Source organism: Cyprinus carpio, chromosome B18 (assembly GCF_018340385.1).
Source record: "Cyprinus carpio isolate SPL01 chromosome B18, ASM1834038v1, whole genome shotgun sequence".
In the NCBI taxonomy this organism is placed as follows: domain Eukaryota; kingdom Metazoa; phylum Chordata; class Actinopteri; order Cypriniformes; family Cyprinidae; genus Cyprinus; species Cyprinus carpio.
In genome coordinates, this window is record NC_056614.1 from 4,282,576 (window position 1) to 4,305,815 (window position 23,240).

At 36.1% G+C, this 23,240-nt stretch overlaps 1 protein-coding gene across 1 annotated transcript; it reads left to right on the forward strand.

Annotated features, from left to right (window-relative positions):
- Window positions 1-8,184: 8,184 nt before the first annotated feature.
- Window positions 8,185-17,015, forward strand: LOC109067148 (peroxisomal membrane protein PEX16). The gene is made up of 11 exons (XM_042743604.1): window positions 8,185-8,413; window positions 8,751-8,786; window positions 8,895-8,971; window positions 10,522-10,655; window positions 11,069-11,169; window positions 13,297-13,377; window positions 13,460-13,609; window positions 14,666-14,738; window positions 14,836-14,955; window positions 16,007-16,071; window positions 16,181-17,015. The coding sequence occupies exons 1-11, from the start codon at window positions 8,215-8,217 to the stop codon at window positions 16,237-16,239; spliced, it is 1,095 nt and encodes a 364-aa protein (XP_042599538.1). The 5' UTR covers window positions 8,185-8,214; the 3' UTR covers window positions 16,240-17,015.
- Window positions 17,016-23,240: the final 6,225 nt, after the last annotated feature.

Genomic DNA, 23,240 nt, shown 5'->3' on the forward strand with positions numbered 1-23,240 from the left:
TGAGGTAAAATGGAAATTAAATATGTTATTAGGAACACCTTGCCTGCACCAGACTGGAGCCACTTTTGCTTTCAACAAGGTGCTGAACACATTCCTCCAAGATTTTAGTCTATATCGACATGATGGCATCATGCTGTTGCTGCAGATTTGTTGGCTGCACATCCATTGATCCGAATCTCCAGTTCCACCACATCCCAAATGTGTTCTATTGGATTGAGATCTGGTTACTGTGGAGGGCATGTACGTATAGTGAATTCATTGTCATGTTCATTAACCAGTTTGAGATTATTTAAGCTTTGTGACATGGTGTGTTCTCCTGCTGGAAGTAGCCAACACTAGATGGGTATACTGTGGTCACCAACAACACTCAGGTAGACTGATTGATGCTCATTTGGTACTAAGGGGGCCAAAGTGTGCCAAGAAAACATCCCCCCACCATTACACCACCAGCAGCCTAAACCATTGATACAAGGCAGGATGGATCCATGCTTTCATGTTGTTTATGCCCAGTTTTGACCCAACCATCAGAATGTCGCAGCAAAAAATCGAGACTGTTCAGACTAGGAAACCTTTTCCAATCTCGTATTGTCTAATTTTGTTGAACCATGCAAATTGTAGTGTCAGTTTCCTGTTCTTTTGCTGCTGTAGCCCATCTGCTTCAAGGTCTGATGTGTCAAAGATGCTCTTCTGCATACCTCTATAATTAACGAGTGCTTATTTTGAATTATTGTGGTCTTTTTATCAGCTCAGAACAAGTCTGACCCTTCTCTTCTGACCTCTGGCTGGATGTATTGAGTTGCTTCGCTGGGACTGTCACTAATTGCTATTGAAAAAGCATCTGCTAAAGTTGCTGTTTTCTAATTATAAATCTGAGACTAAACTTGGTATTGAACATTGTCTATATGAAGTTATATAAATATATCTGTACAGTATAATCATACATTTTAATATTATTTAAAAATACAAAATAAATAAATCCTTTTTAATATAAAAGCCTAATTATTGAGGAAAAATTGAATGATTTCCACCACAGCTGATGGCTTATGGTTCAATTTAATGGCTGTGAATTTATTAAACACTGCAGTCTGCTAGAATCCCTCCTGTCAGCCAATCAGCTGATTGGCCAGAACAGGCGTCTCTGTCTTTGTTTAAATTAAACAGACACCTGCGGGGAAAGTTGTGCCTTGCATCAGCTCCTCTATGGCCTGCCAACATCGTGGTGTCCGGGCCAATCTCCATCCTCCTTGGCCCAGGTGTGTGTGCGAGCAGCCTTCATTACATCAAGATTGGCCAGGTGGATGTGTGTGCCCGTGATTTCATTACCATGAGATTGCTTTCTGAGACCCACACACACACATGGCAGACGGAAAAAGGATAAGAAGGGAAGTGCGCAGCTGTGGTTGTCCCCACGATCCGACGTGCTTTTCCATCTCTATTTCTATTGCGAAAGAGATGCCAGAGAAAACCAACACAGACTACTATCTGCATGAGAAATGAGACAGTGAGGACAGAGAGGAGAACCAACCGCTAACAAAGACCCTGGGATCAGGGGGCAGCTAGTATTGAACTAACCTAAGTGCAGAAGCTTTGAAATTGATTTTGAAATGCATACTTTACCTTGTGTTTGTCTTATACTGCTCTAATATACTGCTGGGTTTTTCTCAAGAAATGGTGCCATTTGTATCTCCATGACTTCCAAGAGTTATGATTACATATACCGTATATTAATTAAAATAATAATTTTATAATAATAATTCTAATATAATAATATAATAATAATTTATAATAATTTGAGATTATTATTATAATTTTTTTTACAGTGTTTGCAATTAGCATCTCCATGTGTATTACCACTAGGTTTTACTGGGTTAAAACTGGAAACATATTTTTATTAAAAAAAATAAACAATAAACACACACACACATAACTTATAATAAATATAAACAATATTTTTTTTTCTAAATTAACTGTGAGATTTATTAAGGCATGAAAAAAGTGTGATACTGCCCTAATTATCTAATCAAATTATATAAAAATGTATGTAAATTAATTTATATGAAATTATATAAAAAAGGGGGGGGGGGTGGGGGGGTACTTTAGCTGGAACCACAAATTTTGGGTGATGATTCAAATTGTTGTAGTTTAAGAATATGTAGATGAAAACATGTAGTCTAATACTAGTGCAGACTCGCTGTCTCTGTTGTGGTCCTGGAACTTTTGGCCTGAGGTGAAAAAGAGAATGAAATGAAAATACATATTTTCAGACACAAATGACACCATTTCTTCACAATGACCCTATTACAGAAAGAGAGAGAGAAAGACAGAGAGGGAACACAGTTTCATTGCAGATACACTTATTCTGTGTTGTTTTGCCCCTAAACATTGATTCTGCTGTCCAGCAGTGCTTATAAAAATAGACCAAAATAGTGTGTTTTGTGGTTAATATTTAATCACTCCACTTACTTAGACTTATTTGATTAATTATTCACAAAAGAGGCGTATACAAATTAAGTCTTCCGTCAATCAATGGGCTCCCTGGTGGAGAGCCCCCGGCTGTCAGCTGTAGATCACATGTAAACAATACGGCTGTCTGGACTCCATGCATGGATGCCTCTGGAAATTTACACACAACCATAGCCATGTTTTATGATAGCTTTATAGCACAATTTCTCTGAGAGTGATGTTTCAATTCATTTTTTTATAATCCACTGAATGTATTATTTATACATCCAAAATGATTCATATGAACCTCTCTCTAGTTTATCTAGGGTACATGCACCTTGACTCTGTCACAGCTCACAATAAAAAACTACCACACACTGGAAGTGTATAACTTTGACAATCAGGACGTCTCATAGAGATACAATACAGAACTGCAGCTACAAAAACATGTCACTTTTCCCAACTCTTCTTCAGGACACTGGCTCAGGGTCAGAAATTAACTTCTATATTAAGTGGCAATATTTGGATAATATTTTTTTACCTTTATAAGAGCATTTTTTTTATAATTACCTTATTAAATGTGTCTGTGTTGTCTTTCGTTAACTACAGTCAGAATACTTATCAATCAATTTTGATCAACATCGACAAAAGCCATCTTTATACTGCAAAGGAGGAACACAAACGGCATCTAACATGGCATTTAGGTGGCATTTACATAATAACTGCATAATGTAAATAGCCATAAAGTATATAAATGACTCTGTCTACACTGCAGAATTAATCTCTTCTATCCTATCTGCTCTTTACTGTGTATGATGAGAGAATTCACATTCAGAATTCATTCAGTGAGCATTTGCAGTAAACGAAACTAATCTAGGCGCCTCTGATTGAGCATTACATTTATAAGCTTAAACAAAATGTGTGTGACTGGTTATAATGTTAAACATTGTAAAAACATGAAATGAAATCTGATGCAACATGAGCTGATCCAAATGTAATGCCAGTCACTTTTCATTCACTTTCACATTCCGCTTCAATTGCGACAGACATAGTAGGTTGTTTGAATTGTGCAGAGGTATTTTTGGCACCTTTATCTTGAATTTGGAGTGCAGTTTTATTCATTTTCGCTGCATTTTTCTGACTTTCTGACACTGCCCTGGCTTCATATGGGTAGTTCTGTTTCAGGCGGTCACTCTCTACGTCTCTCTGAAGTGAAAAGCTGAGTATGCGTTGCACCTGCTGCCTAGTTATACTCGCGCTGCGATCAGCGGCAGCTAGATGCAATCATCGCATGCCAATGTGCATTGGCTTGTTAAGTTTACACTTAAAGTGAATTGGTCTTTCTAAGCGTGATCTCAATTCTGATGTGACTTCTCTGTTTCCTCCTTCAGGGAACGAGGTTGCATGTGTAACCGAGACGTTTTGCTTTAGGATATCTATCAAATTGGATAACAATGAAATTATTAGCATGTTTGTTTTAATGAGGAAAGCTCCTCAGAGAGGTTTCTCGGTGTTGTTAAAGCAGGAGGTAAGTATTGGGACACTGATTTGCACTCCATATTTTGACTTCTGCTTTGAACTCATCGGCTGACAGTTCTCAAAGATGAATGCAAAACCATGAGTGAAGATGGCAAAAAAGACTGAGATTAAAGTAAAGAACCACACTGACATTTTCTGAAGAAAACACTTGCCCACACCAAAACAGAAGAGATCCAGGGAAGCATTGAGTGGAGAAAGGGATGTCTAATCTACACTCGTTCCCTTCATAAGCATCACTCATGTCTGACGAATGACCCTCAACGGAGCACCGGTGGGACAGAGATGTCATCAAACTGCTGTGCTAAATCATGAACACCATCGCTCACCTTCAAATCTGCAGACCACAGGCTAACGCAAGCTCCTGGCTTCATGGCACTCACTATTTTAGATAAGAAAAATTAGATTTTTGACCTCTCTAATCTTCAAGGGAAGCGTCTATTAAAGTGTATCCTTTCCCTCCTAGAGGTAATGATGAACCTGGCCCTTTCATCTGATCAAAGACTGTAGCCATTTATTTCAACAGAGAATCAGACAGCTTTTAGATTTAAATCAATTTGAAAATCTGCAGCCAGGTCATTCAGTGGCATTTCAAGAAGTTGTATCATATATTTTAATTTCTAACTTCTTGTAAATGTTCTTTTTGGACTTTAAAAGAAGTTTTGTGTTCAGATTAAGTGGTTTTAGTTAAATTAAGCACAATATTAAAATTCTAACTGAAACTGAAAAGCTTAATTTTTTGACAATTTTTCTAATGCTTGGATGACATGAATTCAATTCAGATAAATTCGATAATATTTTGTAAAAATTATTTTTAAATATAATTAAATAAATATTAAAACACTAGAAACTCATATCAATAATTTTAAATACTGCATTTAGACAATCATGGAATTATGTAAAAATATTATGAATTTAGACGCTAAAAAATATAACGTACAGTATGAAAATTTATTTTAATATTTGCTAAAGAACGCATTTATTACTGTGTTGGTGTTTTTAAGTTCAGAGATGTCGGCAAAGGTTACCAAAAAGAAATGTAGAAAGAAGAAAAAAAATTAATGCCCAATACTGATAAATAATATACATATATAATACATGGTACTAATATATTGTGCATATATTAGATTTTTCTTAAAAAAAAAAAAAAAAAAAAAAAGGCCCCGGATTTCAAATTGTATTCTTCATGTTACAGCCTTTTTGAAGGAAACTTGAAATCAAATTCAACCATTTTTCTTTCATGTTCCTGGTCTTATTGTCTATTAACTATTCATTGATTCATGGTGCAGGTTATTCAAAACGAAATAAAAAAAAATTTAAACAAAATTTACACATGCTCAGTCTATGAAATTATATTTATTTTCAACTGACGGAAGTGAAAACATGGAAACTGTTGCTGTGGTTAGACTTTTACAATGACACAGTAATCATGAATTGAAAAAAAAAGCGTCCTGATAAAGACCTGCTCAAGTTTTTAGAATGTCATCTTCATTGTCTCAGTATGCATGAGGGATATAACAAAGGGATCAAATACTAAATTAAATCTGTAGTTTTGATTAAGACTGCATTAATCATCACAGGGCAGTGATGAACCATGTGCCAATCAAATTCAAAGTCCGCTAAAAGGATGCAAGATATTAAAATTTAATTCAGAGAGAAATTATTTTAAAATGGACTCTGAACTCGATCTTATAGGTTTAAAAAAAGAGAAAGAAAAAAGGGAGCCTGCCTAAAAAACAACATCATCAATGTACATGTGCAAAGTGAATCAACTCCCTCTAACTGCGTCCTGTCACATCACGTTATTTCCCAGAATGCCTTCAATATATTGTCAACACTCATAATTAGCCATGCGATTCAGAAACATGGTTCAAGAGTCTGTTAAAGGACAAAGAATCTTGTCCTTTAGTAAATATAGCTGCAAATTATTTTTACACACAGTGACCTAATAAACATGACTTAAAGGTATAGTTCACCCACAGATTAAGGTTCTGTCATTGTGTGTATGTCTGCACATCATATATATATATATATATATTCTATTTAGACATATTTAAAAATGTAATATATTTATTTATACATATATTTAAAAATTTTATTTTTCAGTTTTCAGTGTCACAAAGAAATAATTCATGTTTGGAAAAAAAGTCATATGTCATGTCTATTCGTTTAACATTTTGCACATTAATATATCATGAGGGATATAACCGTGGAAGAAGCAGTGAAATATGCCTTAAACATTCCCTTTAAAATAAGTTACCAGAATTCAATTCAATATATATTATAAAATCTGATTCATGTCAAGTCAGGGGGTAATGCAGATGTTATCTAAATTCAAAATTAATCCATGCCTATAAATAAGATTAGGTCTCGTTCTCTCTCACAATATCAAATGCTTCATCCACTCTTCTGATGTTATCCTATTTCATCCATCAGTTGATCTGCAGTGGTCTTCATGCCTGTCCACTCTGCCCATCTCTAGATGCCCAGCAGTGCCAGCTGGTCCTGCTTTCTGTTGTTCTGCCAATAAACACAGGCCACACTCTAATGGTGATGCCTAAACTTACTTGTGAGTCTCTGCAACCTCTAGTGTTCAGTTATTAACATGAAGCGAGAAATGGATCATTAGCCTTTTAAAGAAACAAAAGTGGTCTGCTTCTATAAACGCATATGCTCAATTATTCCAGTTCATTTGAAAGCGCTGATGATGGTTGTGGGCTATATTAAATTTTTGGGTCATGCATCTAGAGGGTTTCTAATCCCTTTCTGTGCTGGTGACCTGTCGAAGAGGTTTTAGAGGATTACCGGTTCAAAGAGAGAACATGTATACTGCTTAGTGCATCCTGCATGGTAAACACTGTAAAATGAACAGATGTGGTCTTAAAAACAGCATGTGAAACAGTATGTATTATGCAACAATAGTATGCTGCACTGTTGACACATAAACGCATTGCTAAGGCAGTCCGGTCAAATAATTGTTTTAATTACACTAAAAACATCAAACCAAGCACATCATAGTCATCACGGTTATAGTACTCAGTGTAGTATGCTCTGTTGTACTGCACATTTTTGTAGCATCAGGGTATTTCATGCAATCAGAAAAGGTGCATATTGTGCACACAAGTAGAATAAGTATGTTATGCATGCATCACAGGGTGGGATATGGTATTCCATGCAGTGTGTCTGAGTGTATACTGCTATTTTTAACAAATTTAGTAGGTCATCCTTGTATTCTATGCATATGGACATTTTGCATAATGTGTGTGTATAGTATACAGGGGTTTAACAATACATTCATGTCACGATTAGGTTTGATACACAACATTTAAAAATTGTAGTTTTATATATATATATATAGTATATATATATATATATATATATATATATATATATATATATATATATATATATATATATATATATACTCGCGTACAGTTAGGCTTGGAATTCTCCTCCATGCATGAACAGCCAATATGTGACACCAGAAATGTAAATATTCATGATTCTGCTTAGCGAAAATACAGAGTTATGTTAGACACATATGCCTGCACTCTGTCCTTGACTATACTAAATGAAATCTGCCCAAACTTATATTTTGGGTTAACTAAACGACACACATTCTTGCATATCCATGTTACAACTATAGAATTATGTGGTGAAAACCAAAATACCAGTAAATAATTTTAGTTTTTTTAAATAAGCACAAAGAAAATTCTAAAAAAGAATAACTAAATCACACACACAAACTCACAATTGCATATGCACACTTGTTTTCATGCTTTATAGAGGACATTCCATATGGTTTTTATACTGTATAAACTGTATTTCTATCACCTTAATCTAACCCTCACAGAAAACGACTTACATTTTTAGATTTTCAAAAATCTTTATTCTGTATGATTTATAAGCTGTTATAAGCCTGATAGGAATATAAAAAAATAAAAAAAATCCCCAAAGGGTCAAAAATTACTGGTAGCTATAATCCTTCAGTGATTGGCATTGATTTAAAAACTCACATTTTGGAGTGTGCTCCTTCCATTGAAAATGTTAACAGACACCTTTCTCCGGGTATACAGACACACTTAGGCACACTTACATCTGTTCATCTTCAACAAACCGCTTTGTATAGATGCATTACAGACGCAAACGAAAATAGAATTTAAACGGGTTACTGCGACTTTAAACGGCGCACGCGCTCGCCGTGAAGGAAGCGCCGTCAGAGGAAAACATCTGCATATGCGGAAGTGTCACTCTCCGTGTGTGTTCTGCGATGTGTTGTGTGACCGGGAATTTATTCATTTGTTTGTGATGTCGGTGGTCTACATGGATAAGTTAAGTCGTATTTATGAGCGTTATCAGGAGTATGTGAGGTCGAACCCTGCAGCCGCGTCTCATCTGGAGAGCACTGTCCGCGCGCTGAGTTACCTGATCGCAGGTGAGAGAGTCTGCATGTCAAAGTGAAAGTAAACATAGCCGCTCACGTCTTATACAACAATGTCGTGCAAGACCAAAGTCAGATGAATCAAATGTAGCAGTAGATCAGTATGCACACTTCTGTATTATGTTGTTGTCTTCTGTATCTAGTTACTTATTTTCTTCCAACAACATTAAAATGTGTCAAATGCATCTTTTATATTTAAGCTCTTCAAAGTAACCAGCTTTTAGATTATAGCTCTAGTTTTGGGGTTAAATTTTACTCTCTTGCACAAGCAGGAACTTGAAGAAGCTTTCATCATTTTGATTATAAAAAGTTATGATTTATCTCATTACAGGTCGCTTCTCAGACTCTCATGAAATCTCAGAGATGGGTAGGGACTCACTGCTTTACATCATCTTCTTTTTTATTAATGCAATCTAAGAGCATGTCTCTATATGAATTCTCCGGTGAATTATGTGTTTCTCTCTTTGATTTGCAGTCTACTCAGCGTCTAATCTTCTAGTGCTGCTGAACGATGGGATCTTGAGGAAAAATCTCTCTAGGACTTTGCCTGTGGTAATGCTTGTCCCTTAAAGGGGTTATAAACTATTACGTTTTTTTCCACCTCCTCACTAGCATTTTTATCTTTGCACATGAAATGATCCACTCACACAACAAAATAAACCCATCCACCTTGTATTGCATCATGCAAACAATTAGACTGAAATGATCAGGGACTTTGTTAAAAGTACACTTCAACCACTCTTTGATACTTGTATTTTTTTTATTGTTTTTGCTGATGCTGATAAATAAATATACACTACTACTTCTTCTCATCCACTCTTTGATGCCAGAAAACTTTCTTTTAGTGTAGTTTTAAAAGCTCTTTTTAAACTAGAGGGTTCTGAGATAAACTATGTTTTCATGGTACATTGAGTATATATCTATTAAAAGATCCAGGAAACTTTTATTCATTTTCCATAAAATCACCCGTTCTTTTCTTTTTATTCCCTACTTTATCATCAAACTTGCATAAGGACTGATACGTGCATGTGCAGTTGGCATGGCAACCACCATAAAATCATCTACGAATGAGAGCTTTCTATTGTGAAACTTTAGAGACAGCACACACAGTCTTTCTGCTTCAAGAGAGAAGATTCAAAGTTGTGTGTTCAAAGGCACAGCCTGCTGCTTTCTTTGACTGCACATTGTCAAAGACTGCATTTTGCCCCAACTCTGTCACTGTTCTGCAACAGACTTGTTGTTATCCACCTTTTTGCCCCGCTGATGACAGCCTGGTTTTGCTCAAAACGACTTTGAAATGAGCAGTGTGTGAAAAAATACATCTGACCCCTTCAGACAAACACATTCATTTTTGGGAGCAAGCACAGTTTACAAAGCTCCTTCTTTGTTTTTTCCCTGTATGTTTGTACTTGTGAGACATATTTATATTTGCTGGTTGCATTGTCAGGAATAAATGCTTTTAAAGACCACTGCTTTCAGAGCGGCCAAGCCATGGGGACAGGAAGAGTGAGTTTGCATTTACAGCTATGGGCATTTGAGCCATGACCTTCATGGACCTCCTCAGAGGCTGTTTGACTTTATATTGAGTTTGTGATAGTTCAACTAGTCTCCAGCCAACAGCATAAAGTCTAGTCCTCATTGCAGCTTATTCAAGCCAAGAACCACCATTTAGACCAAAATAGAGCATCTGACTGACATGTAAAGTTTCCAGTCACAGTCTATATTAGGGATGCTCCGATCCAATCCAAGTCATTGAATATTAAGTATCTGCCCATACTGAGTCTGGGTTCAATGTCTGTTTTTTGTTTTTTCTTGGTTGTTGTTGTTAAGTACAGAATGTGTGGTCACAATTATGAATATGGGACTACTTGTATTTTATGTACAATAATCAGAAAAATTGCAACATAAGAGCGGAAAAAAGTAGAGATAAGGTAAGAAAGCATGAAGATTGCGGGGTCAGAATGGCAGTAATTTTCATTCAAGTCTCGACATCTTAAATCTGCTCTCTTAGATCAACAAGAGTGTGCAAGTATAATTTAAATTTACTATGAGACTGAGATTACAGTACAGCTAACCTCTTACACTTCTGTGTGTTTGTGTAGTCTCTCTCTCAACAGAGGCTGTTAACCTGGTTGTCTGTACTGGAATATGTGGAGGTTTTCACAGAGATGGGGGCCGCTAAGCTGTGGGGAGAAGCTGGACGCTGGCTAGTTATTGTTCTTATTCAGGTTGCCAAGTAAGGACCCTGTTTCAGTATACTTAAAGGGTAGTTCACCAAGGGGACATTATCATCATTCACATACCCTCATGTTGTTTCAAACCTATATGATTTAGTTCTGTAGGACATAAAGGAGATGTTTAAAAGAATGTTTTGAGTGCTCCTTTCTATATAGTGAAAGTGAATGAGGGCAGGCACTCTAAAAGATGAACTAAAAAAGCTCCATTACAGTCGCATAAAAATAGTTCATTTGGTTCATGCAGTTTTTTGAAGCCATATGGCAGCTTTGTGTGAAAAACATTTTTTTTTTTTTTTTCTGAAAATGATGATTACACAATTGTCATGTTCAGCTGAGCTAATAGTTAAATGATCATCATTGCTGTATTCTGGGATCTGGCTTCCCATTTCTCCATTCTCTCCTGTGTTTTTAGAGCGATCCTGCGTTGTCTCCTGCTTTTCTGGTACAAATCAGGCATCCAGACGTCACCACCTATAATTCCTCTGGACAGGAATTCTCAGCTCTGTAGTCATGGTGAGATGTCTTAAAAGAGAACCACAAGTGTATTAATATTTGAAATTATGTTTGAAAAATAACTTGAAAACAAGACTGAAAGTCTAGTTTGAAAAATTATTTTATTTGCAAGAAAAATTGCAAATATTTGTACAGAGACAGTACATTTTACATTATTCTCTCCCCAACCAACCTAGAACAGACTGCCTTAGATGAAATTAATTAGTTGTAATTATCAAAAATTATTTGTGTTAACATTAAAGTAATACTACTAATCTAATTAAGAATGTAATAAATAAATGACAAATATAAAATATATGTATATTAAGTTTGACCTCAGTAAACTTCCAAGGGGGCCACAGGATGACTTAAAATTATTTTTAAAAATCTATTTCAATTAAAATGCTAAAAACACATATTTTGTAACTGTTGTTATTTTTAACATACAGAACCTCAATTAATTATTTTAATATATCAGCATCCGGTTTCTGTTAAGAAAAGGTTGAAAACAAGCAGAATTATCATAATTACAATAGAAAAATCTGTGGAAATGTCTGGGAACCACTGCTTAAGGTCACTGTAGTCATTTTATTCATGATATTGCTGCCAATATAAAATTAAACTACATTGTGAATTTTCCAGTTAACGAGACCTGCAGAAATAAAGCACTGTGCTCTATGTATTAGTAACTGTTGTAATTTTGATGCTTACTAATTTATAAACATATAAATGGTGCATATACATATTATATAATTATTAAAGGGATACTCCACCCCAAAATGAAAATTTTGTCATTAATCACTTACCCCCATGCCGTTCCAAACCCAAAAAGCTTTGTTCGTCTTCGGAACACAATTTAATATATTTTGGATGAAAACCAGGAGGCCTGTGACTGTCCCATAGACTGCCAAGTAAATAACAGTGTCAAGGTCCAGAAAAGGTAAAAAAGTCGTCATCAGAATACTCCATCTGCCATCAGATGTGTAATCTGGGTTATATGAAGCGACGGGAACACTTTTTGTAAGCGAAGAAAACAAAAATAACCTCTCCTCTGTGTCTCTCCATATCACGGTATGCTGTGTATGCTCTTCTGTATCATCCGCGCCACAAGGATGCGCTGTTTTCTTTCAAATCAAAGCTAAATACACGTAGAAACAGCACATCCTTGTGGCGCAGATGATACGCAGCATAAGGTGATATGAAGAGACACAGAGGAGACTGTTGGACAGAGGAGATTTATTGAATAAAGTCGCTATTTTTGTTTTCTTCGCTTACAAAAAGTGTTCCCGTCGCTTCATATAACCCAGATTACACATCTGATGGCAGATGGAGTATTCTGACGACGACTTTCATACCTTTTCTGGATCTTGACACTGTTATTTATTTGGCAGTCTATGGGACAGTCACAGGCCTCCCGGTTTTCATCCAAAATTTCTTAAATTATGTTCTGAAGTTGAACGAAGCTTTTACGGGTTTGGAACGACATGGGGGTAAGTGATTAATGACAAAATTTTCATTTTGGGGTGGAGTATCCCTTTAAGTAAAATCAGTCAAACTATGTGTGTTTGTTTAGTAAAAAACTGTGGAAGTACCAAGTATTCCTGTAGCTCAAACAGTAGAGCACTATGCTATCAACACCAAGGTCATGGCTTTGTTTCCCAAAGAATGCAAGAAGTGTTGAAATGTATACCTTCAATGCAATGTAAGTCTCTTTGAGTAGTCTGCCAAATGCATAAAGGTAATTATACTAACACAGAGGTTTCAAACTTAGAAGCCAAAGTTAATTTATTGCTTTTTTCACTCCATGACAGGAAATGAAACAAACTGAAGCGTCTCTGGAAACTGCCATGCAGGACATTTAGCACAGTCACAACAAACATTGAATGCACAGCAATAAGTACAAAAACACTCCAGCTGATGACAATAAATAAACAGCGTGTGAGACAATAAGTACAGTGTATGGCCTGTGCAGATAAGCTGTGAATGTGTAGTTCGGTTGAGCCAGAGCCCGTGGAGTTTCAGAGAAGTGCCCTTGAGCTTATCACCGGGACTCAAAAGGAACTGTCTGTTCCTGCAGTCAATGTGCTGTGGGTTCATGTCGAAAAGTGATTTCTTGTGCACCGCTCATGCTGTGATCTCTCTACACAGAGAACAATGCAGAAGAAGACGATGAGGACACTTCTTTCGTGGGCCAGCGTTCAGGAAGAGTGGTGAGACCACTGGGAAGCAGTAAGACCTGACAATACAACCCAGTGTATCAAAGACTTCTGTGTCAATGGAAAGTTGTATCGTGTCCTTTTTTCCCCCATAGCACCGTCATTGCAGTCTCGTCTTTGGGGTCTCCCTTGGAAAAACAAAAAAAGTAGGAATCGAGAAGAGGAGCTCCACTCAAGCCCCACACCTCTGGGTCTGCAGGAGACCATCGCAGAGTCCCTGTACATCGCAAGACCGCTTATGCATTGTATCCTTTCTGCTAATTTTCTTTTTTTATGACAATTTTCAAAGTAATATCAGTGTAATATTAAGCCAGAATAGCCAAACTTGTTTCTTTATTCCCAAGGGTGTAGGAACGATCTTAAAAAAAGTTACTACTTACGTGTTCAGTCCACTACTCATGCTTGGTTTTTAAGAGTCATTTTATGTGACTGACTACACATTTGTTTTTCTTCACAACATGGTCAAACAAACTTTTAAAATAAAATGAAATACAATGATCTGATTACGTGTTCAGTCCACAAGAAATCCAATCATGGAGTGATTCTCAATTATTTTGTCTCCAAGGCCCTCTATTGTCCAAAACAATATTTGAAGGTCGACGCTTCTATTTTCTGTAAATACATTTCAGGATTCCTGAAGTTTTAAGAGCTGAATGATTTTCAAGGCTCCCTCTCTTTTAACAAGTGAATTTACATGGCTTCTTCAATCGTGATATTCTGGAAAAGGATTAAGGATAAGGAGTTTTAATTTCTACCTAATAAAATATTTAGAGTTTTGTAATTATTTCAAAATGTATGTTCATTATAAAATGCCCTTGAAGTTTTATTAAAGATTTCATTCATTTATATGACCTTTCCAGGTCTATAAATCACAAAAATTGGGTTTTCTCAGATATCCAGGTTTTCCGAGGTGTTAAGGGGGTGAACTAATATAAGACATAGTTTTAGTTTTAGCTTATTTTGATGCTTATTTTATATTTTTAATATAATATATCTATCTATCTATCTATCTTTGTGTGTGTGTGTGTGTGTGTGTGTGTGTGTGTGTGTGTGTGTGTGTGTGTGTGTCTGAGGACCACAAAATCAGTCACAAGGCAAAAAATTTTGAAAATTAGATTTATATATCATCTGAAAGCTGAGTGTTTTTTTTTTTTTTTTTTTTTCTTTTTACTGGAATAAAGATTAACCTGGAAAATTATTATTATTGTATATATACATATAATTTTTTTATTATTTATTTTTTGCAGTGGTGATTAAGTTATTTGAACATTTTGACATCTGTCATCCTTAACATTTGTAAGTGGCCAGTCTTGGAATTTGTGGAAAACGTTCCTGGAAACCTTGGATCATCTCTGGTCTCTTAGAGATAACCAGGTACAGAGTGCTTTGCCTCTCTCTCTCTCTCTCTCTCTCTCCTCAGTCTGTCTCTGAAGATTTATTGAAGTTCAGACTGATGCTGTTTTCTGTCCAGTTTCAGTTTGTTGAGCGACATCAAGACGCTGAACCGCAGAGAGAGGGCTGAGATGAGGAGACGGGCCTTCCTTCTCCTCTACTACCTGCTCCGCTCCCCCTTCTATGACCGATACTCTGAGTCAGTGTCTCCTTTACTGTATCCGTTGCATTAGTGTGCTCTTCTCATGTGATGCACTTCTGATAGTGTTTTGTTCAAATCCTTAAGTTTAAAATAGTTCACTTAAAACTGAAAATTTGCCCTCAGGCCATCTAAGATGTAGATGAGTTTGTTACTTCATCAGAAGAGATTTGGAAAAATTAAGCATTACACCATTGGATCCTTTGCAGTGAATGGGTGCTGTAAGAATGAGAGCCCAAACAGCTGATAAAAGCATCACAATATTCCTCACGAGTCCATAAATGAATGACTTGTGAACTGAAAAGCTGCATATCAGTAAGAACTTTAAACCATTGTTTCTGGGCAAAGTGCAATTCTATAATCCATAATATTGCTTTCTGCAGTAACAAAAAGTTATCTAGTCTGAATCAGGAGAGAAATACACACAGGTCAAACTGCATTTACAAGAGAAAACACTCCAGAACAGTTCTAAATGAATATGTCGATGGATTTTGATGTGAAAGCAGCAGTGGATGAACGTTTTCACTGGAGGAAGCGGTATTATTGATTATGGACTGGTATTTTGGCCAGAAGCCAGTTTAAAACACCTTGATGGATTGGTTTATTACAAACACACAGCTTTTCACTTCACAAGACGTTAATTAATGGACTGGATTACTTGTGGATTACAGTGATGTTTTTATCAGCTGTTTGGACTCTCATTCTGACGGCACCCATTCACTGCAGAGGATCCATTGGTGAGTAAATGATGGAATGCTAAAGTTCTCCAAATCTGTTCCTACAAAGAAACAATCTCAACTCATCAAAGTTACAATCTGCACCTGCCAGACAATGAAATTAGTAAAATAATGTATAAATAAGATATAGGCTGAGCAACCAATCAGAACACCCTACCAACTGCTTATCCACTTGGCAGCATCACAGCTATAGTTTCTCCAGAAAATAACAAAATTGAGTTTTACGAATGATCTATTTAGATTTCCCAATGCACAACTTTACTGCATAACAATGATATTTGTTCCCAGATCTAATGTCTCTTTTACACTCACAGGACGAAGATCCTCTTCCTTCTTCGCTTCTTGGCTGATTATGTTCCCGGAGTCGGTTTGGTTGCGCGTAAGTGCCATATCCATCTCACACAACGGATGTTCAATGCTGTCACACTAAAAGCTTTAAAAAAGCTCAGAGATATGTGCTGACTGGATTTCTTTTTCTGTCCTCTCAGGTCCACTGATGGAGTACTTGCCCATTTGGCAGAAGATCTACTTTTATAACTGGGGCTGACGTCAAAGTGAATCTTTCACAGGTCAGCGCTGCCAAAATGTTAGCAGAATGAGAGGAAGCCATTTAGAGGATGCGACAGCGACACTCGAGGACTCAAATCACACCTGTGCCAGAACATTACCACATTTATTGAGGAGTTTAGCAGTCAGGGAGTTACAGGTGCACTGCTGGCGTATGAGAATATATATCTGGATAATGATTCTCCGAATGCTGTTTTTGTTTATCTTTTAGCTTCCGCAATTTTATGCATCTGAGCCACAATTTTTTGCACTTATAAACATCTGTTATCGAATGACTTTTGGCCAAACTTCAAGCTCTCCTATCCCTCAAAATGAATGCCTTTCTTTTCATTTAGATGTTTATTTCCAAGGAGGATAGTTTTATTGAATGCAGTAATTGACTGGCTGAAATCAAGTCAATTAGACAGATGTTTGGTTTTTTTGTTTGTTCTGATTTGTGCCATAGATGAGATGAAGCTGAATGTGATGCTTTTAATTGTAGCTACGATGGAATGATCCATCAAATACATATAGAGGTCCCCCGTCGTTTCACAGGACTCCAGTGAGACTTTTTGTACATAAACCAGCATTACACGCATGTTTTTTCACTGTGTGAAATAAACTCATTCGAGTCTCTGTTTTAAAACCCATCGTTATTTTGATTGAAAGACCCGAAGCAAAAATGAAAAGCATGACTGTTTTGAAATGCTGAAAGTGTGGATAATTGGTTTTGTATATACCTCTATGCATTTAATAAATCTTTAAATAATAAGAGTCCTCATGCCTCAAGTGTTTTCCATCAGAGAGCGGAATTTATAATGCTGCTAAGAGCTGCTCGTACACATATGAGCCATAACTCAAGGTCTGATCTCACAATGTTTGCGTTCAGCTTTTCAAATCAATGTTTGAATTAAACATAAATGTGATGTATGTCCTTCAGATTCAGAGTCCCAGCAACCCCCTCGCTGTGCCATAGTGTATATTCTCATAAAAAAACCCTGAACTACAGTATCAGCAATGCTGAAGATGATAAACTGCTTCCTAAAGGAAGGCGAAAAAAATGTCCTCATGGACCTCAGAGTTAGGAACAGCCAAGCTATCCGTTATACATCCCTGTGGGGTTAAAAGATATCTCTCTTGAATTGTGCCCCGAGATTTTCACTCGCTCCCCATTGCAATCCATCTATCACTTTTGCTCTTTTCATTTTGTGCTGAGTTCACATATTGTGCGAACCTCAGTCGTTTTGTAAGATTATTGCACATAACATAGACATGTAATCTGTCTAACCACAATATAATGCAATTAGTTTAATAAATTCAAAAGCCTTTTCACCACCAGCAAATTACCTTCCGTGTTGGGAAAGGATCAATATCTAAATCAATTTAAAAACAATTAAACCTTTATAGAGTCCGTTAATCACGCCTAGCATTGATTTCCTGATAAAATACATTTGCTTTTGTGATGTTCTTTAAATTATTTTATTGACAAATAAATGCATGTAACACATAGGCTTTGTCAGGTATATATAGATACATTACTGAATGGGCCAAACCAAAAATATCTTATATCAGAAATCTGTAATAGATTGCATAGTTCAAACTTTTGCACCATTCCTGTTACATGTTTTGGGGCTGAACATTATATAAGTTAAAGTTAATGAATATCTATCTATCTATCTATCTAGAAAATGAAATATAAGAAAATGGTTAAAAATGATTTTCATTTAATTTAATTTCCAATTCCAATTTCACAAATGCTTTCCCTTGGTCTTTTTAATACAAGAAATTAAATGGAAATATTTTTTAAATCTCTTAAAATTAGCTTACTTGGCTCCTTACACTTTAAATGATCAACATAAGTATTATAAAGTTAACATTACTATTATTATTATTATTATTATTTATTATTATTATTAAAAATACACGCACATGCATGTATATATTTAAGAAAAATGTTACATTTATATATTAAATATAAATTATATGAATATAAATATATACATGCAAATATTTTCAAAATATATACCGTATGCGTGTGTATTTATATATACATAATAAATATACACAGTACACACAGATACATTATGTAAATAAAAACTTTTATTTTGGATGCGATTAATCACGATTAATCACTTAAACAGCACTAGTTTTTACAAACTTTTTGATGCCAAGGACCCCCAAAATATAAGTTTACTATCCTTTTAGAGAATGTGAATTTATAAGGACAGCACGTTTCTAACATTAAAGTTAGTAAGATAAGTTTGTAGACATTTCACATTACTTTCTAATAAAACAGTGTGTATTTTTTTTCACCCACTTGTGTAAACCTTTAAAATGAAAGCTAAATTCATTTTTATTTCTAACTGGTAAAAGTACTGTCAGTAGAATACAAAAAAATAATTATGATTGATAATGATATGAATTATTATGAATAATTATGAATTATATTATGACAGTAAATGTGTTAAAAACTACTATGCTAAAAATGCTAAACATATTTAATTTAGTGCTGTCAAATGATTAATCGCGATTAATCACATCCAAAATAAAAGTTTTTGTTTACATGATATATGTGTGTGTATTTATTAGATATATATGCATTTATATATTTCAGAAAAAAAAAATGTTATGTTTATATTTTAAATATATTCATATATTAGCTTAGCTTAGATTAGATTAGATTCAACTTTATTGTCATTGCACATGTAAGGTACAAGGCAACGAAATGCAGTTAGCATCTAACCAGAAGTGCAATAAGCAGTAAGTACAGAATATATAGTGTCTACAATATGTTACAAATGTACAAAAAATATACAAATAAGGCAGTATTATGGACATAATTTACAGATTATATATACTATCAGCATGATATACAGATAGGTGTACAATGAACATACTATACAGATGGATTATGTATACGTGTATGTACACTATAAGCAGAAACTATGAACATATGTACATCATTTACACTAGTGCAATGGTCAGTGAAAGTGCATAGAAAATATTTCAGTGTGCAAATGGATTACTCAGTATTCTGGATGAACAGACAGTAGTGCAAGTAATAACAAGTGAACTGTTTTTGTTTTTTTGTAAATTAGATGTAGTTATGTTTTTGGGAGTAATATCAAGTTGTGTGTGATGTAATTAGGTGTTGGGGGGTGTCAGAGGGCAGAATTCAGTAAAGAGACAGCTGTAGGGAAAAAGCTGTTCCTGAATCTGCTGGTCCTTGTCTGGAGGCTCCTGAAGTGCCTCCCGGAGGGCAGGAGGTTAAACAGTCTATGGTCAGGGTGAGAGGAGTCCTTAAGAATGCTGCGAGCTCGACGTAGACAGCGTTTTCTCTTGATGTCCTCAATAGCAGGAAGTGGTGTACCAGTGATGCGTTGGGCAGTTTTCACCACCCTCTGCAGTGCCTTGCGGTCAGCAACTGAGCAGTTCCCATTCCAGACTGTGATACGACTGGTCAGGATGCTCTCGATAGTACAATGGTAAAAGTTTACCAGGATGGCTGAAGACAGCTGGTTCTTCTTCAGTGTCCTGAGGAAGAAGAGGCGCTGGTGAGCCTTTTTGATCAGGCTGGAGGTGTTTGTGTTCCAGGACAGGTCCTCCGATATGGTGGTTCACAGGAACTTGAAGCTGGAGACACGTTCAACAACCATCCCGTTAATGTTGATGGGGTCATGCGTGCTTCCTTTCTTCTTCCTGAAGTCCACAATGAGCTCCTTTGTCTTGCTGGTGTTAAGGAGCAGGTTGTCAGCACACCATGAGGCGAGGTGCTGTACCTCCTCCCTGTAGGCAGTCTCATCAGTGTCTCTGATGAGGCCAATCACCGTGGTGTCATCTGCAAACTTAATGATGGAGTTGGATCCATGCACAGGCTTGCAGTCTTGGGTGTAAAGGAAGTAAAGGAATGGGCTTAGCACACAGCCCTGTGGTACGCCGGTGTTGAGTGTAATGGTGGTGGAGCAGGTGTGGCCTGACCTAACATGTTGGTCAGAAAGTCCATAATCCAGTTGCAGAGGGAAGAGTTAATGTCCAGGTCTCCATGTTTTGTGGTAGTGTTAAATGCTGAGCTGGTCAACAAACAACATCTGTACATATGTGTTGTTATTGTCCAAGTGTGTGAGTACAGAGTGCAGCACTGTGCATACTGCATCCTCTGTGCTCCTATTTGTATTTCTAATATATAATATAAATTATATGAATATAAATATATACATTTACATATTTTCAAAATACTGTATGTGAGTGTATGTATATATACATAATAAATGTACACAGTACACACACATATATTATGTAAACGAAAACTTTTATTTTGGATGCGATTAATCGCGATTAATCATTTGAAAGCACTAATTTAATTACACTCACCTAAAGGATTATTAGGAACACCTTACTAATACTGTGTTTGACCCCCTTTCACCTTCAGAACTGCCTTAATTCTACATGGCATTGATTCAACAAGGTGCTGAAAGCATTCTTTAGAAATGTTGGCCCTTATTGATAGGATAGCATCTTGCAGTTAATGGAGATTTGTGGGATGCACATCCAGGGCACGAAGTTCCCGTTCCACCACATCCCAAAGATGCTCTATTGGGTTGAGATCTGGTGACTGTGGGGGACATTTTAGTACAGTGAACTCATTGTCATGTTCAAAAAACCAATTTGAAATGATTCGAGCTTTGTGACATGGTGCATTATCCTGCTGGAAGTAGCCAACAGAGGATGGGTACATGGTGGTCATAAAGGGATGGACATGGTCAGAAACAATGCTCAGGTAGGCCGTGGCATTTAAACGATGCCCAATTGGCCCTAAGGGGCCTAAAGTGTGCTAAGAAAACATCCCCCACACCATTACACCACCACCACCAGCCTGCACAGTGGTAACAAGGCATGATGGATCCATGTTCTCATTCTGTTTACACCAAATCCTGACTCTACCATCTGAATGTCTCAACAGAAATCGAGACTCATCAGACCAGGCAACATTTTTCCAGTCTTCAGCTGTCCAATTTTGGTGAGCTCATGCAAATTGTAGCCTCTTTTTCCTATTCATAGTGGAGATCAGTGGTACCCGATGGGGTCTTCTGCTGTTGTAGCCCATCCGCCTCAAGGTTGTGTGTGTTGTGGCTTCACAAATGCTTTGCTGCATACCTCGGTTGTAAGGAGTGGTTATTTCAGTCAAAGTTGCTCTTCTATCAGCTTGAATCAGTCGGCCCATTCTCCTCTGACCTCTAGCATCAACAAGGCATTTTCACCCACAGGACTGCCGCATACTGGATGTTTTTTTTCCCTTTTCACACCATTCTTTGTAAACCCTAGAAATGGTTGTGCGTGAAAATCCCAGTAACTGAGCAGATTGTGAAATACTCAGACTGGCACCAACAACCATGCCACGCTCAAAATTGCTTAAATCACCTTTCTTTCCCATTCTGACATTCAGTTTGGAGTTCAGGAGATTGTCTTGACCAGGACCACACCCCTAAATGCACTGAAGCAACTGCCATGTGATTGGTTGATTAGATAAATGCATTAATGAGAAATTGAACAGGTGTTCCTAATAATCCTTTAGGTGAGTGTATATCATATGTTGATGTGGGTGGGTGATACAACCAAAATCTCATATCACAATATGAGCAATTTTATTTCATAATATTGATTTATATCACAATACAGTTATTTTTGCTGGAAATATTTTTTTTTTACTTACACCAATTTCGATATCACAGCAAACATTAATACTAGCCATAAATTATCTAATTAAAAGTTCTCAAGCTTACTGATTGCAAGTCAACAAGCAACAGAACAAATGCATACAATAGAACAAAGATTCAAATGAAATAAACTGTGCCCTCCAAGCTGTGCATGTGAAAAAATATGCCAGACAGATATGGACAGATGCAAAAAAGGAGTTTGAAAAGCCATTTGATTGAATTCTACTACTCTGCGTCCCAATGTTCATACTATCCATCCTACATAGTATGTAAGTTTAATGAGTGTGTCCCAGAGCACAGCATGTTGAAAAGAGAAATTAAAGCCTTTGTGAAAGTTCATAGTTCTTCTAATAGCTTTAAAGCTTGGAAGAATGTGTAATTATGTATGTATTTCACCCTTTTGGACAACTTTTCAAGTACATTTATAAGATTTAAAATAAAGATATGACAAGATAAGAACTGCATCATTCTTATCAAAATAGAAAAATATCTTATTTATCTAATAATCTATTTTCTGACATTTTTATCCCATTTAGCATACATGAAGTGTATCATTTTAATGTATATTTCACTAAGTTTGTTGTTGACACAGTATTTTTTATTATAGGTCAATGTCACTTTCCACTTAATATTCTCAAAATGGTTACTCCAGTAGTGTTTAATATGAAAAAATAAAGGACAATGAATCATAAGTCTAAAAACCTATTTTTGCATTATTGCTATCTTTTATACCAATCCCACTGAGACTTTTATTAGCATAGCGCTCTTATCTATTGTGAGACCAGCTTAACAAAGTGTTTTTTTAACAATATGTTTTTTTGTTTTTTTGTTTTAAGGAAAAAGTCCCATTTCTGCATACTGGCATTATGTGGTTGGTGTACAAGTTCTCAAACTGATGGAAGTCAAACAACATAACATAGTGAGTCCAAAACATTTAAAAAATATTTTTATACTACAAAAAAAGTTGTAAGGGAAACGGGTCAATTTAGCTCAAAGGGAATCATTTAAGATTTTAAAGGGAATTTGAACAGAATCACTGTTTCACAGCTGATCCATGAAACGGCCAGCGATTCACTGAACGAGCCGTTTAACATCAAATCTGCGCTGGATATTAATATCCAAAGTATAGTGAAAACACTATTAATTAGCTCAGTAACAAGATCGGCAGTTTAAGACATTAACTTGTAAGCACAAAACACAAGATACTTCTCTTTTCAATATAAATAAGGCTTTATTAGATAAATCTAAGACATATAAACTAATCTAACACATAAGCACACGCACTCAC